Source organism: Chanodichthys erythropterus, chromosome 14, assembly GCF_024489055.1.
Source record: "Chanodichthys erythropterus isolate Z2021 chromosome 14, ASM2448905v1, whole genome shotgun sequence".
In the NCBI taxonomy this organism is placed as follows: Eukaryota; Metazoa; Chordata; class Actinopteri; order Cypriniformes; family Xenocyprididae; genus Chanodichthys; species Chanodichthys erythropterus.
Genome location: NC_090234.1, coordinates 29420004 through 29435119, shown reverse-complemented (window position 1 = coordinate 29435119; position 15116 = coordinate 29420004). Strand labels below are relative to the sequence as shown.

Sequence of the window (15116 nt, the reverse complement as noted above, 5' to 3'; positions counted from 1 at the left end):
GGAACAATTTTGGTTCTAGGAACTCCTTTTGGGGGAACTAAATTAGCTCCTACTTCAGAGTAGGGGTCTAAACCAGCACTATAGGAACTATGAGTGACATGAGTGTACATTGATTGGTCAAACGCATGCCAAACATGTTGTCTGCAGGGTTGTGTTCTTTTCTCCGCCCTGATAATATGTAATACTGAAAGTTGTCATATGAGATTTTGTCTTTTAGCCCCACTTTTTCTCTTCCAGTCACATAAATTATGCTTTTACATTCTATCTCCGTTATCATGAAACCCACGTTACACAACATACACAGCTCTGATCACGGCATCTTCCATCCACCATTTTTTTTAGCGTTTGTAAATGCCGTGCTTAAAGACGCCGCTGTTGGTCGCTTCATAGTTCCTATTTTTGGTGGGAATGCAACCAGGAACATGGCCCGGGGGAGAAATTAATAAAAAATTTATATATATTTTTTTTTCATGACAATTCAGCACATTTTGCCCACTTTTTACATTAGCCTAACATATTAACATATCTTTTTTATTCCCATTATGCATAGCAATGAATCTCATATTTCATTACTATAATACAGTACATTTAAAAAAAAATACCATAATGCAACTTTTCTTTTTTTTTTTTTTTTTTTTTTTTTTTTTTTTAAATCGGCACTTAAACCAAATGCCAACATTTTTAAATAAATTTAACTACTATCACAAAGTTTTCATGTATTACAGTAATAAGAATACAAAAACCTTAATGGTCCTAAAAAGGCTTTGTTTCTTAAAGCAAAGTGTATTAAAATTAATTTTTCCTTTGATTCAGGGATGAAATATAACCTAGACATGTTCTTGACAGGTTTCGTTAGTGTTACCCACGCAGTAAGTCAGGGATTCAGACAGCTGTTCATGGAGCTCTAATGAAAACTGTCCCTCTCTGTCAAAGATTCAGAGATGGACTTCAGCATTATCAGTCAACTAACAGTGACAGTGTTTTCAGGAAGGGAGAGAGACTGGATGAATGCAGTAAAATTAAAAAATAGGGTTAGGGTTAACACATAGTATCATGTGTTTCATCATATGTTCTTTACAGTAACTATGGATGCTACTGTGCAAAATATATTTGTTTTAAGCCAGAGGATTTGTGTTTACTCAAAAAAACAAATAGCTGAAAATGATTACAGCATCTATAAATGTTCTGTCAACAGTAGGAACTCCTTATTTGTGCATTGTGAGGGTCCCCGGCTACGGCCCTCTTCTATGGGTCACCTGGTGGACCATGTCATCCACGCCTCCCCAAGCCTTCCTGTTTTCTCCAATCACAAATCCGCTTCCTCTACACAAGCTAACAGCATCAGCCTGGAGTCTACGCCGTAAGTACTTCCTCTTCTTCAGTAGGAAAACAGTCCGTCCTCAAGAACTGGCTTTCCTAAGGTTCCTCTTGTATTCATACTTGGTTAAGCAACCACCGAGGACTCACTAGTAACAATCTAGTGACCACAATACCCCAGCAACCACATAGCAATATGTGGATTAAGCCTTTTTAAGGATAAGGCTCTCCAGATGTCATAGTCAGATGTATGAAATGCTGATATTTTTATTTAAAGTAATTTCTGTGACATTTTAATCTTTCAGTATCTTACATCCCAATAAGTCTTAAAATAGAATACCCCGAAAAAACATTTTTTTTAGCAGACATTTGGTATACTTGCTTTTTTTATTAATGTGCTTTATAATGCATTTCAAGTCTTGAATATTTGCTTATCCATACTGCAGTGCCACTCTAACTTATTGAAACATTAAATCATTTCAGTTATTATAAAACCCTATATACAGAAGCCACATAATTTAGTGTAAAAAAAACAGAAGCACAAGTCTGTTCCTCAAATGGGAAAAGTGGTTTTACTGCACCAAAACCATCTTTTATTGGCTGTTTGTTTTGTCTCTGCCTTCCAATCACGGCTACCACCCTCTGTCTGCGCCCTTAAATGGCCCCGAATGGAAACTAAACGCACACTGCGCAGCTGTAAAACGTGTTTACCGCTCTCATTGCGATGGCCGCAGAGCTTTGGATTTTAACGGTGCATGGTAAACATGTCAAGCCCTTTGTGATCCTCTTGAATAGGTCTGCAATGTACTTAAGCCTAATGACATTGCCATTGGCAGATAGGCTATTTACATGGCATGTGGTTGTTTTGACTTTGTTTGCTGAGCTAGTTTAATTGAAATATATCACCCTACCCCCTTTCCTTTGTTTTAGTCTTTGAACCGTTTTAGAATTGACCTGTTTACAGTTGGGGGCATCACCACAGAACCTGTCTAATGATGTGCAGAAAACATTTTGATTGCTTTTTAAATGAGTCAGATCTAAGTAATTTGATAGCGCCTGCGGTGCTATAGTTTCTTAAGGTGATTTTTATTGAAAGATTGAGATTTATTTATGTGAATTTTTAGTACGAGTTAGATTTTGATTGGTGAGCATTCTTACAATGCTTGCAATTTATTTATTAATTTATACAAAAGTTTATTCATTCTATTTTTATGCAGTTTAACACATATAAAATAGCCCAACACCATGTCCTAACATCCAAAGCTGCAGTATGTAATGTGTGATTGGATGTTTTGTCAATTGCTTGGTTTCAAATTTGGTGGCTTTGCTGTATATTTTGAATATTGTTGGCTCTGTGATAAATTACTTATGTTTCTCTGTTGTCGATTAAGATACAAGTATCTGCTAAATTCTTAAATGTAAATTTCCCTGGCCACAGTGAAATCTCATTAGTCCAACATCTGGTTCCTAATGTGTATTTCACATCAAATGTATTTGGACACGGTGGTAGTTAAATTATCTTCACAAAAAATTTGATTAATCACAGAAAATTAAAGTGTAAAATATAAGCCCCTTTTCATACATTAAGCCCCTTTTCATACATACCGTAAAATTACCAAATTGACTTTTCCGGTAAATAGACAAATGTGCTGTTCACACAAGCATCTGCGTTCCATCTTTTTTTGGAAAGATACAATTTACACTTCAGTACCAAAATACCGGTAAACTCTGTGATGTCAATCATCATAAATTAAAAAAGTAGAAGCACTTTAGTTTCATTACCATTATTGTTTTTTTGTTTTTTTTTTTCTTCTTCTGAGATACTGGTGTAAAGTAATGATCACAGAACGTGTTTTGCTCTTAAAAACATGAGACACATAACACTGTAGTTACTATAGTACAGACTTTACTTAGCTATTAGTGCGAAAAAGTAACTGCAGAACTGCGGCGCTGATGAACGGAAAAGAAGGCTGTTTCTTTAGTGTTAGACATGGAGCAATGGTCAGACGTCCTTCTAGCACGTTTACATAGAAAAACAATTAAACGCAGTGGACCTTACTGTAAACATCTCAGACAGAACTTTATGATTGGCCCAAAGAGGATTTTTAATGTGAGCACATTCTGACCTCATACCGGTAATCCTGTTTTGGTTTTTTTGTTGTTTTTTTTGTTGTTGTTTTTTTTTCTCTCACTCATAGCATCATACCATTAATTTACCAGTAATGTTACAACATTTTAAAACGGAAAATTGCCAGTACTGATCTATGGTATTTTTGAAAAGGTCCTGTTCCCATGATATCTATATGGTAAATTACTGGCACTTTACCAGTAAAGAGACCTTGTGTAAAATTAGCTGTAATAGGGAAGTGAGCGTTTGGCATATCTTAGGGTCAGTGTCGGAGATGTTGGTCAGTATAGTATATTTAATTTGTCTTTCTGCTTTCTTAGTTTATTTATATATCATTTAAAGGAACTGAATAGGAATATATATTTATTAACACACAGATCTATAGGCTCATGCTCCACAATGCATAAAATGCTTTCTCTTCCTCTTTCTCTTCCTGTACACCTGCCAAATGATGACATCATTTTTTTTTTTTTTTTTTTCATCATTCTCGATTCATTAAACCATTCAGCTTTTTAAGAATAATTTGTTTGAGTATTGGACTACACTGGTTGTTGTATGTCCCTGCTGTCTGTAGATAAACAGACATTTGCTCTGTGACCTTTGGCCTGCTCAGCTGCTCTGTATGTGCGTGATGTGTTCAGTTTGGGTCAGAGCGGTCACTTTCTGACACCATGCTGGGGTGAGAACATGACTAGAAATGAAAACAAAAGCCAAAAGGGGTCAGTGAGAGCTGACGCACACATTGAGATGCCCACACTTGTATGCCCCATGTACAAACACACACTCAGATACTTGTAACCCCCATGGTGTAGTGTTCAAGTGTGAAAGCTAAAACAATGTGTTGCATAATTCAGTGGTTCACTGGATTGACACTGTATAATGTTCAGTTTAACTGAATAAAATATATTGAGCTGAATTCTACTAAACCTGTTTGAAGTCTCTGCTAGCTGGCTGCTGCTACTACTAAACTAAAAATGATGGTATCGGAACCCTTTTACTTAAGTGATATTTCACAACAAAATAAAAAAAATTAAAATAATTTACTAACCCTCAAGTTGATCCAAACATGTATAGTTTTCTTTTTAACTGTGCAAAATGAAAGGAGATGTTTTAAAGAATGTTTTCATGCTCTTTTCAATGAAATGCAAGTATAAATGTATTATTCTTATTTATTATATATATTTATATTCTCCATGAATTTAATAGGTCTCCGGAAGGTGTTGAAGGCCCGCCCCCTGCCCTCCCTCCCAAACAGTCCCGGAAGAACCTGAGCCAGCTTATACTGTCCCACTCCCAACAGGACTTGGACAACCACATCAACGAAATGTACGATGTCCCCATAGCAACAGACAAGACCATGGTAAGAATACATCCACTGACTCACTCGACCCAGACCGTCTTTGTGCTGCTTTGTTGTTCCTTTTTCCAAAGTTGGCATTAATAGTCCGGCGTCCCTCCCTGCTATGGTTCACCGCTGATGTGGTTGTACTCTCAAAAAGTAATAAAACACTTGGTGGTTTAGTGCACGCAGTTCCTTGCACATAAATAATTTTCACTGCCTCAGTGCGAGTTAATATTTCAAAGGTTTTTATTTTTATTTATATATCTATTAAAATGCAGTGTTTGTGAAAACTAATAGTAATAATGCATTTTATGTATGAAGTATATTTCATACATAAAATGCAGGCTGAACTGCTTTGTTCTTTCAGTGTACAATATAAAAAAAAACTATAATAAAGCCTGAACCTCGTCGTCGGTCCATCGGTTGTATTTTTTTAAAGCTACATTGTTGATTCGAATGGCAAACAACTCTTACTGCATGCACCGCAACAGACTTTTAAAAATGGTGGTTGAAAATAAAATGATGCGTGGAGTCAACCAATCAAAATGCTGCATGCACTCAACCAATCAGCATGTTCAGCACCCAAGTCCTATTCCTGAAAGTTCCTGAACTTTGAAAAACTTCTACCTCACAAGCAGGGACTTTCTAAGGGGGGAAATTTTTACCCGGAACTTCATTTAAACCCTGGTTCCTGGTTGCGGTCGAAACACACAGAGAGTACCACCCCAAAGTCACTAGTTCCTGGGGAAAGTTCCTGTGGTGGCCACGCGGCTTAAGATGTCTTTAGAAACTCTTGTGATCGTTTGGAACTTACTTAATTTCAATTGCTAATATTTTCCAGATTTTGGGGGCGTAAAGCATCTTCACCTGATCTGTGACTGCTTATATGCCAGTCTGCCAATAAAATAGCTCAAACAATGATTTGAAACATGCTTAAACAGACAGTCAGAAATGTATGAAGGTGCCAAGTCATACATTGTTTTAAAAACCAGTTAGAATCCTGTACTTAATGGAATAATAGGAAAAACAAATTCAATGTGCTTTTTTAAATTTGTTTAAAATTTGAATATAGAAAATGTACAATAATGTAAATGTTGATTATTATTGTAATTTTTTTTTTCTCACATTCAGCCCAATGGAGTCATTCCTCATGACAACCTTGTCCTGATTAAAATGAAACCGGATGAGAATGGGAGATTTGGGTTTAATGTGAAGGTAAAATGCTCAGCATATGTTATTTACTGTGACTGATTGTTGATGATTTATTGATTCCATTGCCTCTTAGAATTCACCTCTCTCTTTCTATCCTTTTTAGGGTGGCTCTGATCAGAAGATGCCCATTATTGTGTCTCGAGTAGCGCCTGGAACATCGGTATGTTTAATGGCTGTTTATTGTCATAAATACTGTAGTATTACCCTTTTTATAGGGCAGCTGGGATTAAAGCTGAAAACAATAAGGACAGATTAATTGAAGAGTGACCTCTATAGGATTTGCAGGGAACTGCCCTGTGTGTCAATGTTTTGTTAATGCCTGTTTGAAGGATTTATGTTGCTCTCTGTGAAAAATTGCAAAAAAACTGTGTCTCCTCTTCAGGCTGATTTGTGTGTGCCTCGACTGAACGAGGGCGATCAGGTTGTGCTGATCAACGGTAGAGATATTGCAGAGCACACGCACGATCAGGTGGTCATGTTCATCAAGGCCAGCTGTGAGAGCCATTCGGGGGAGCTCATCCTGTTGGTGCGGCCCAATGGTGAGCACTTGCCTGATTAATAAACAAATCTTTTGCTGCCTTCATGTCATGTTGAAATGACTTCACTGCCTTTCAAATGTTTGGGGTCAGTACAATTTTTTTTTTTTTTTAGTTTTTGAAAGAAGTCTCTTATACTCACCAAGGCTGCATTTATTTGATCATAAATACAGTAAAAACAATATTGTAAAATATCATTATAATTGAAAATAACTGTTTAATATGTTAATATATTTTAATAAAGTCTATTTTATTCCTGTGATGGCAAAGCTATATTTTTTCAGCAGCCATTACCCCAGTCTTGATCATGATCCTTCAGATCCTTCAGAAATCATTCTAATATGCTGATTTGGTGCAGAAAATTTCTCACTATTTGATAGATATATATATATAATTTATTTATTTATTTATTTAAATTATGGAAACGGTGATAATATTTTTACATGATTCTTTGATGAATAGAAAGTTCAAAAGAGCAGCATTCATTTTTAAATAGATTTTTTTTTTGCAACAATGTACTGTCACTTTTGATCAATTCATCCTTGCTGAATAAAAGTATTATTAATATATATATATATATATATATATATATATATATATATATATATATATATATATATATATATATATATATATATATATATATATATATATATATATATATATTATATATATATATATATATATATATGAAGAGTTTCGTTGCAAAACGAGATAAATCCGTTTTTAACATTTTTGTCAAAACATGTTTATTATTATGTTATCATGTTATTATTTTGTTTTATGGTGCTACTTAGCTGTATTTTTTAAGTTATGAAGGTTTAAATCAAAACAAACCAACTGCAGTTGAATTGATATTAATTGGAATGCACAACCAAAAAACAATATTTTTGAAAAATTAAAAAAACGGAGTTATCTCGTTTTGCAACGAAACTCTTCATATATATATATATATATATATATATATATATATATATATATATATATATATATATATATATATATATATATATATATATATATATATATATATATATATATATATATATATAAAAAAAAAATCTAGTTATCCATAGTATTTACATAATTGTAGTGGTGTTCATGTGCACCATTCAAAAGTTTGGGGTCAGAGAGGCTCTTTTTTATATATATATATTTTTTTATATATATATATATATATATATATATATATATATATATATATATATATATATATATATATATATATATATATATATTATATATATATATTTTTTTATATATATATATATATATATATATATAAAAAAGAGCCTCTCTGACCCCAAACTTTTGAATGGTGCACATGAACACCACTACAATTATGTAAATACTATGGATAACTAGATTTTTTTTTTTTTTTTTTTTTTTTTTTTGGTTCGTTGTTTTAAAAAATCTTGGAATTAGTTGTACACGCCCATTTTATTTTGACCAAAATCAATTTAATTGCATACATTATAATTACGATTTCCAAACTGAAGTATAGAGACACAGACAGCATTTGACTTGATTCATTCACTTTTTATGTCTTTTGTTAGGGGAAAATTATTTACATCTTGTGGACTGCCATCACAAAACTGTTTTCTCTTATGTAGCTATCTATGATGTAGTTGAGGAGAAACTGGAGACGGAGCCGGATTTTCAGTACATCCCAGAGAAATCTCCAACAGACCCATCACACCTAGACCAGGATGCCTGGAGGGACTCAATGCTGCAGTTAAAGGAGGGTCTCAACAATGCTACTATACTAGCCCAGTTTGATGTGAGTTAACAAACTGATTATTGTCACTCATCCTTTTGAGTTCTAATTAAGTTCATGTTTCTACTTCCTTTTTTTTAGTAGCAAAAAATCCAGAGTTGCGTCCCAAATGACGCACTTATTCACTATGCACTTATTAAACATCGAAGTCTGACCCCCCCCTCCCCCCTCCCCCCTCAGCAATGTAATTAAAGAGTGCATGAAGTGTCCAACATTCCACACTTTGTTTTTTCCTTTAATTTAGTGCATCATCCGGGTATTTAAAGTGCATTTTTTTATTTTTGGAATTTTCTGTGAACGCACTACTCGCACTATTTGTACTTTAAAACGTCATAGAATAGTGCATAAGTACACGAATTGGGACGCACCTCTACTTTCAAGTATTTTGATCTTTACGATCAAATACTTTTTACACCATAGGTGATTAAAAAAGCTCCATGATAATGTGTGTCTTCTATTCTCCACAGGCAAAAAGCAGTTCAAATTCATATGTTATTGTTTATCTAAATTGCTAATTTACAGAATGATCTGAAATCCACAGCAATCAGGGTTATTCAGGATGTGGTCTTATCAAAAGAACTTCCTATTACTTCCTGTCTTTCATCAGGCAGCTCTAATATCTTCCTGTTAGCGTGTGTGGGGTTTGTGTGTGTGAATATGTTGATAAAATGTGCAATATATGACTAAAGGAGACATATTTCTATATGTGTCCCGGCCTTAATATTACTCTTATATCACACAGTACTGTAGTGACTGCCCACAAAAAATTGAATGTATAAAATTTCTGGTCTAATACTTGAAAGTTGAAAGGAAGGCATGAATACTGAAGGTCATACTTTAATTTCTGGTGTCTAATAATGAGTTTTTATTCATTGGGATTTTTGTAGACTGACTGTTTTTGCTTTGTTTTAAAGCAACTGTATCGGAAAAGACCTGGAATGACAATGTCATGTGCCAAATTACCTCAGAATATTTCCAAAAACCGCTACAGAGACATCTCACCATGTGAGTATGCTGCATGCTGTTCCTTTGTACTGATAACCAGTGGAAGTGATAAAAAATAAATCATTTTTTGTTGTTTTCTTGTCAGATGATGCTACTAGAGTCATCTTGAAAGGCACAGATGACTACATCAATGCAAATTACATCAATGTGAGTAGCTTATAATTATTTTATCTCGCTGCAAACTCAAAACACCCAGCGAAAGATGGACTGTGATTAATAGTCTCTCATAATGTGGTTCTGTCATGCTCGCAGATGGAAATCCCTGCCTCCCGTCTCATAAACCGCTATATCGCCTGCCAGGGGCCGCTGCCCAACACATGCCCGGATTTCTGGCAGATGACGTGGGAGCAGGGCTCCTCTATGGTAGTCATGCTTACTACTCAGGTTGAACGAGGACGTGTATGTATACCTCTTTATGTTTGATATTAATTGATGTCTTTTCTTAACTTTTTGAGCTAACATCATCCAATACCTTTCTACCACAGGTAAAGTGCCATCAGTACTGGCCGAACCCCTCAGGTAGCGCTACATATGGCGGCTTTCAGGTTTCCTGCCAGACTGAGGAGGGAAACTCTGCTTTCTTGGTTAGAGAAATGACTCTTAATCACATTGAGGTGAGTGTATCACAGATTTGCATGTCAACCAAATTGGTGTTTGATTTACTTGTTCTTAAAGGTGCTAAAGAGGATGTTTTGTTTTATACATTTTTGCAATATTACTTGAAACTGTCTTTACTAACTGATAAAAGACTATTTATTAGGTGCACTGAAAGGAATAATATTAATATACATCATCTGTGCATGAGGTAGGGCCCTAAAAACATCAAGCCCTCTGGCTTGTCAATCACTGCCATGACGTTCCTTGGGAGAGACAAGCGCGGCTGCGCGCTCCAGTAACTTTCCACACTGAAGGCGCCGCATGCAATGTTTTTGTCAGGAGACAGGAGTAACAACTGCAGATTATAATTTACCTGCGGTGAGTCCGACATAATGAATCCACTAACACGACACAGTGAATGCCGGTGGTAAACACTCGTGTTACAATACTCGTGCACGAGTTTTGGGAGGCGTTCCCTCGAAATGAGCTGTGAAGGAGGGGGGGTTGTTCTTACGCATGCGCTCATTTCAAAAACTCACTAACAGTCTTTGGTTTTTCATTCGATGAAAAGATCCTCTTTAGCACCTTTAAAGGAATGGTTTATCCAAAAATAAAAATAATAATTCACTCACCTTCAAGTAATTCCGAATCTGTATGGCTTTCTGTCTTCTGTGGAACACAAATGAAGATATTTTGAGGAAAGTTGGTAACCAGTTTTGGTGCCCATTGACTTCCAGTGTATGGACGAAGACATTTCTCAACATTTCACAAAATGTCTTCTTTTGTGTTCCACAGAAGAAATAAAGTAACAACATGATGAGGGTGAGTAAATGATGGCATAATTTTCATTTTTGGTTTTTACGCCAGTGTTTACTTGCATTAGGCACTTGGCAAATCTTAATATTGGACTCTGAGATCTTGTTTACAGTGTATCATTTGCCATGATTCCATTATAACCATGTCATTTTGTGTTTGCTGATCTGTTGTTTGTGCTTTTAGAGTGGGGAGAGCAGGGAGTTGACCCAAATCCAGTACCTGGCATGGCCTGATCATGGTGTACCAGATGACTCAACGGACTTCCTGGATTTCGTGGCTCTGGTCCGCAATAAACGAGCTGGGAAGGATGAGCCCGTTGTGGTCCACTGCAGGTAATTCATATATCTGTATCACAAAGTAGTTTCTAAATTTAGTTATCCAAAGAGAATTACAGTGTAATCAAGTTTTTCCTCTCTCCCTCCCTCTGCTGCGTCCCAGCGCTGGGATTGGCCGGACGGGAGTTCTCATCACCATGGAGACTGCGATGTGTCTGATGGAGTGCAGTCAGCCAGTGTATCCATTAGACATTGTGAGAACCATGCGGGATCAGAGGGCCATGATGATTCAGACGCCTGTAAGTTCCGCCCACCCCCTTTTGTCATGTCATATCCCCACTCAGTCATCCATTGGGAATTGGCTGAATACTGCACTGTGCCAATGATGAGATGTTAAATAAACAAATAAGAAATCATTTGAAGTGACATTTTCACTCACATTTAAAATGTAGCTACAGGTCATGTTTTCACATACTGTATAACGTGAAGAAGAGTTGCTGTAGCAGAGGGTGGTCTTGTCTAGGCTGGGACTCTCAGAGCTTGAGACAATGATGCAGCTATGATTTCAACATGATCTGCTGTGCGTTCATGAGGCCTGTCCGCCCAGAGGCTGCTGACCATGAAACCACACTAATTAGACAGCAAGAAGAAGAAAGGGCCGATGCTCAGTGAAAACTCTTGTTCACTACATGCCCACTCTGTTCATTTTCATTAGTGGTGTTTCTAAGGCGTCACTATTTCTATCGCTCATACACTACCTTTTAAATGTTTGGAGTCAGAAAGATTTTTTTTTTTAATGATTAATTTTATTCAGCAAGGATACATTAAATTGATCAAATGCGAGAGTGTAAAGTTACATTATTACTAAAAAAAAAATACTTTTACATTTTCTAGTCATCAAATAATAATAAAAAATGTATCAGTTTCCACAAAAATATTAAGCAGCACAACCATTTTCAACATTGCAACGTAATAAGAAATGTTCCTTGAGCAACAAATCAACATATTATAATGATTTCTGAAGGATCATGTGAAAAAATTAGCTTTGTCATCGCATTCATTATATTTTAAAATATATTAAAAAAGAACAGTTTTTTTTTAAAGTTACAATAATATTAATATAAGAGCAATATTTCTATTTTTACTGCATTTATCAGATTTATCAGATCAGCTGTTTCTTCTCTGCCTTCACTTGGTGGACAAAAAATGTATTTAAAGGCTTATTTTTGACTGTCCACATCTTATTTTCTGCTGCTTAACATACAAAAATGTTTTTGGGTTGTTCAGCGGTGGTTCTATATGCATTCTCCCATCTTGCTTTCTCTTTCTTTCTCTCTCTCACATACACAGACACAGTCCATGAATTATGCTCTCATCCCAGTTTCGCATACTGCCGTCACGCTTGGCTGCTCTTGCATGACAGACTGACGCATCTTCCATTCACTATGACCTCTCCTCTGTTCTCTGTCTTCTCAGAGCCAGTTCAAGTTTGTGTGCGAGGCCATACTGAAGGTTTACGAGGAGGGCCTGGTGAAACCGCTCAAGTCCATTCTGCACGAATCCAACTAATGCAATGCCAGCTTTTCCCGAAAATGATGCTGGAATTCACTGACAGGATCTTCTCCACGTGATGATATCGCAGCTTCACGACAGAGCGATGGAGAAGCATCTCGAGCCAGGAATACAGGACATAAACAAAGCACTGCTGCACTTTACGCTGGCAAAGAGACTATATGCCAGGCTTTAATGAGAAAGAAAGGACAAAAAAATCTAACAAAGGTGAATTAGGTACATGTTGGGACTTTGAGTGTTCAGGGTTTTGACAAATATATATGTTAATAATGAATATAGTAAAGAGATTGCTGGTGCCATAAGTAAGTGTGTAAGGGCAGGCCCGTGAATGAATGAGTGTTTTATATGTGGTCACCTATTATTTGGAGACAAACAACACCCACAAATCAATTCACATCCAGGCCTGTGCTGCAGATGAACATTTGTATTTTTATTAGGAATATTTATTGTTTTACTTACAAATTTTGAGCCCTGCTCATGCAACTTAACTAACTACTAACAAATCAAAATTCATATTTCTATATTTTTTTTCTGTTTGCTGTTCTCCCTCTTTGGCACAGGGTGAAAATAGTTTTATTTATTTTGCTGTCAAACTAAAATGCTGTCAACAAGGACTTTAAAGCACTCTGCATTACAGCTGTGATGCAAAATATCAGTTCAGTCTCTCAAATGCAAATGTTAAAGGAATAGTTCATCCATAAATGAAAATATTTTAATTATTTACTCACCCTTGTGTCTTTCCAATACCTTATGTTCTTCCGTGATGTTTTGAGAAATGTTCATGCTGCTCATTTCATACAATGAAAGCCTACAAGAAAAAAAAAAAACACCATAATATTGACTATATTCCAAATCTTCTTAAGCCAAATAATAGCTTTGTGTGAGGAAAAGACTAAAATTTAACTTTAATTACTGAAAATATTCCTCCCAAATGCAAGAACCAGCAATACTGTTGAATATTAAATTCAGGACCACAAACCAACCAGAAATTCACTTTAAAACTGAAATTGATTCTTTTTCTTTTTTAAATTGCTGTTGTTTTGTTGTAAGAAGAATGCCATTCAGAAATTTGATCTGTCCAGAAGTAAACATTCCCTGAAAATGAACTACATTATCATTTAAAATCAGATATTCAATTAAAGGGTTTAGTATCCCTTGTAGGTGATGTAATAGCTATGTGTTGCGAATAAGAACTGCTTTTTTTTGTTGTTGCTAAATCTGAACGTTACACACCACAGTGTGTCAAATGCAGTACTGTGTTGGGGGATCAGATTGGAGTTTGTTTATGGTTGACCTGTTTATTTCTTGTTGCAGACTGCTCATGCAGAATATCTCGCCAACATTAGCAAGCTAAGAGTGTGTCCAGTATGTGTGTTGTTATTACTGTATGTTTTTGCTGTCTGTATGTGCGTAAGTGTGTTTTATAAATACTGTTAGTGTGAATGTAATAACCCAAATCACATGTTCAGGTTTGATCTTGGCCTGGTTCAACACATTAGAGCTGGTGCCTGGCTCAGACTGTATGATTTTATTTAGTTTATTTAATTAAGCCCTAGTTTTACGACCAGTCTTATGTTTAGAATCCATCAAATCCAACATTGGCATTGATTTTGACAAAATTGCATTGGCTTCGCATGCTAAGATGTTGCTGTTTGAGATGTCTGCAAATTAAATGTGTGACCCATTGCCCAGTTTCACAGGCTGTCTCTAGTTGAACGCAGAGTTGTCCATACCTGTACTCTTTGTAAGGTACTATCTACTTTTACAGTCAATCATTTGTCATTTCTCTGTGGTCATGTTTGCTGGAGAACCTTGGTTTTAGGACCAAACAATTCCCTTCTATGCTCAACAGGTTACAGGTTTTACCAAAAGACATTTAAAACAGGAATACGACATGCAATTTCGGAGAAACTACACGCCTCCTGTCTTGTGGGAAAGACAGCACTTTTTCAACAAAGATGTACTATTGTAGACTGGCGTTAACGTTTATTTGCTGCAAGGTCAAGTTGTGCCACTTGTCCATTTTTATGAAAATATTATAAAGTGTACATACAATGTTGTATATTAAAAAGAAAGTCTTTAAAATAAAATAAGATGTTTGATCTGGGTCGTTTTTGCATTAAATATGTTCTTTTTTTGTACAAGTATACTTGTACATATTAATTCCTTTGATTTTGGCAGGGAGGAGAGGTGTTACAACAGTTTCAAGCCCTCAGTAACCAGTGGGTGGTGCTGTTGGGAAAACAAAATACCTGTAACCACCTCACAGTTTGCAATATCTTCACATCAGACATTTCCAATCCATTCTATACATTTTTAAAATATATTCAATTTATTCATTTTAAATTCTACATTTTCAATCTGATGCTCCAAGGGGAATTACAAATTGTTCTTTCAAACCTATAAATGTCTAAACGTGCTGTAATAATTAAGCATATGAAATGGGGGAAAAAACGACTTTGTAGTAAATGATGGTGAATTGTGTTGAATTTATCATATATCAAAATGGTATTATTAGTTATGTAAATATCAGTACATT

General features: G+C 35.6%; 1 protein-coding gene across 5 annotated transcripts in view; it reads left to right on the top strand.

Annotated features, from left to right (window-relative positions):
- The window catches only part of ptpn4a (protein tyrosine phosphatase non-receptor type 4a), a 58153-nt gene extending 43474 nt beyond the window's left edge, over positions 1–14679 (top strand). For 4 of the 5 annotated variants that reach the window (XM_067410374.1, XM_067410375.1, XM_067410373.1 and 1 more), the window contains 13 exons: positions 1196–1360; positions 4652–4805; positions 5919–6002; positions 6103–6159; positions 6382–6538; positions 8149–8315; positions 9227–9317; positions 9403–9464; positions 9570–9716; positions 9803–9931; positions 10914–11062; positions 11169–11304; positions 12482–14679. In XM_067410374.1, coding sequence (XP_067266475.1) covers positions 1196–1360; positions 4652–4805; positions 5919–6002; positions 6103–6159; positions 6382–6538; positions 8149–8315; positions 9227–9317; positions 9403–9464; positions 9570–9716; positions 9803–9931; positions 10914–11062; positions 11169–11304; positions 12482–12574 — 1591 coding nt within the window. In that variant the 3' untranslated portion in view covers positions 12575–14679. Of the gene's footprint in view, positions 1–1195; positions 1361–4651; positions 4806–5918; positions 6003–6102; positions 6160–6381; positions 6539–8148; positions 8316–9226; positions 9318–9402; positions 9465–9569; positions 9717–9802; positions 9932–10709; positions 10737–10913; positions 11063–11168; positions 11305–12481 lie in introns of those variants that run through there. The other variant, XM_067410377.1, reaches the window with a different exon arrangement.
- Positions 14680–15116: the final 437 nt, after the last annotated feature.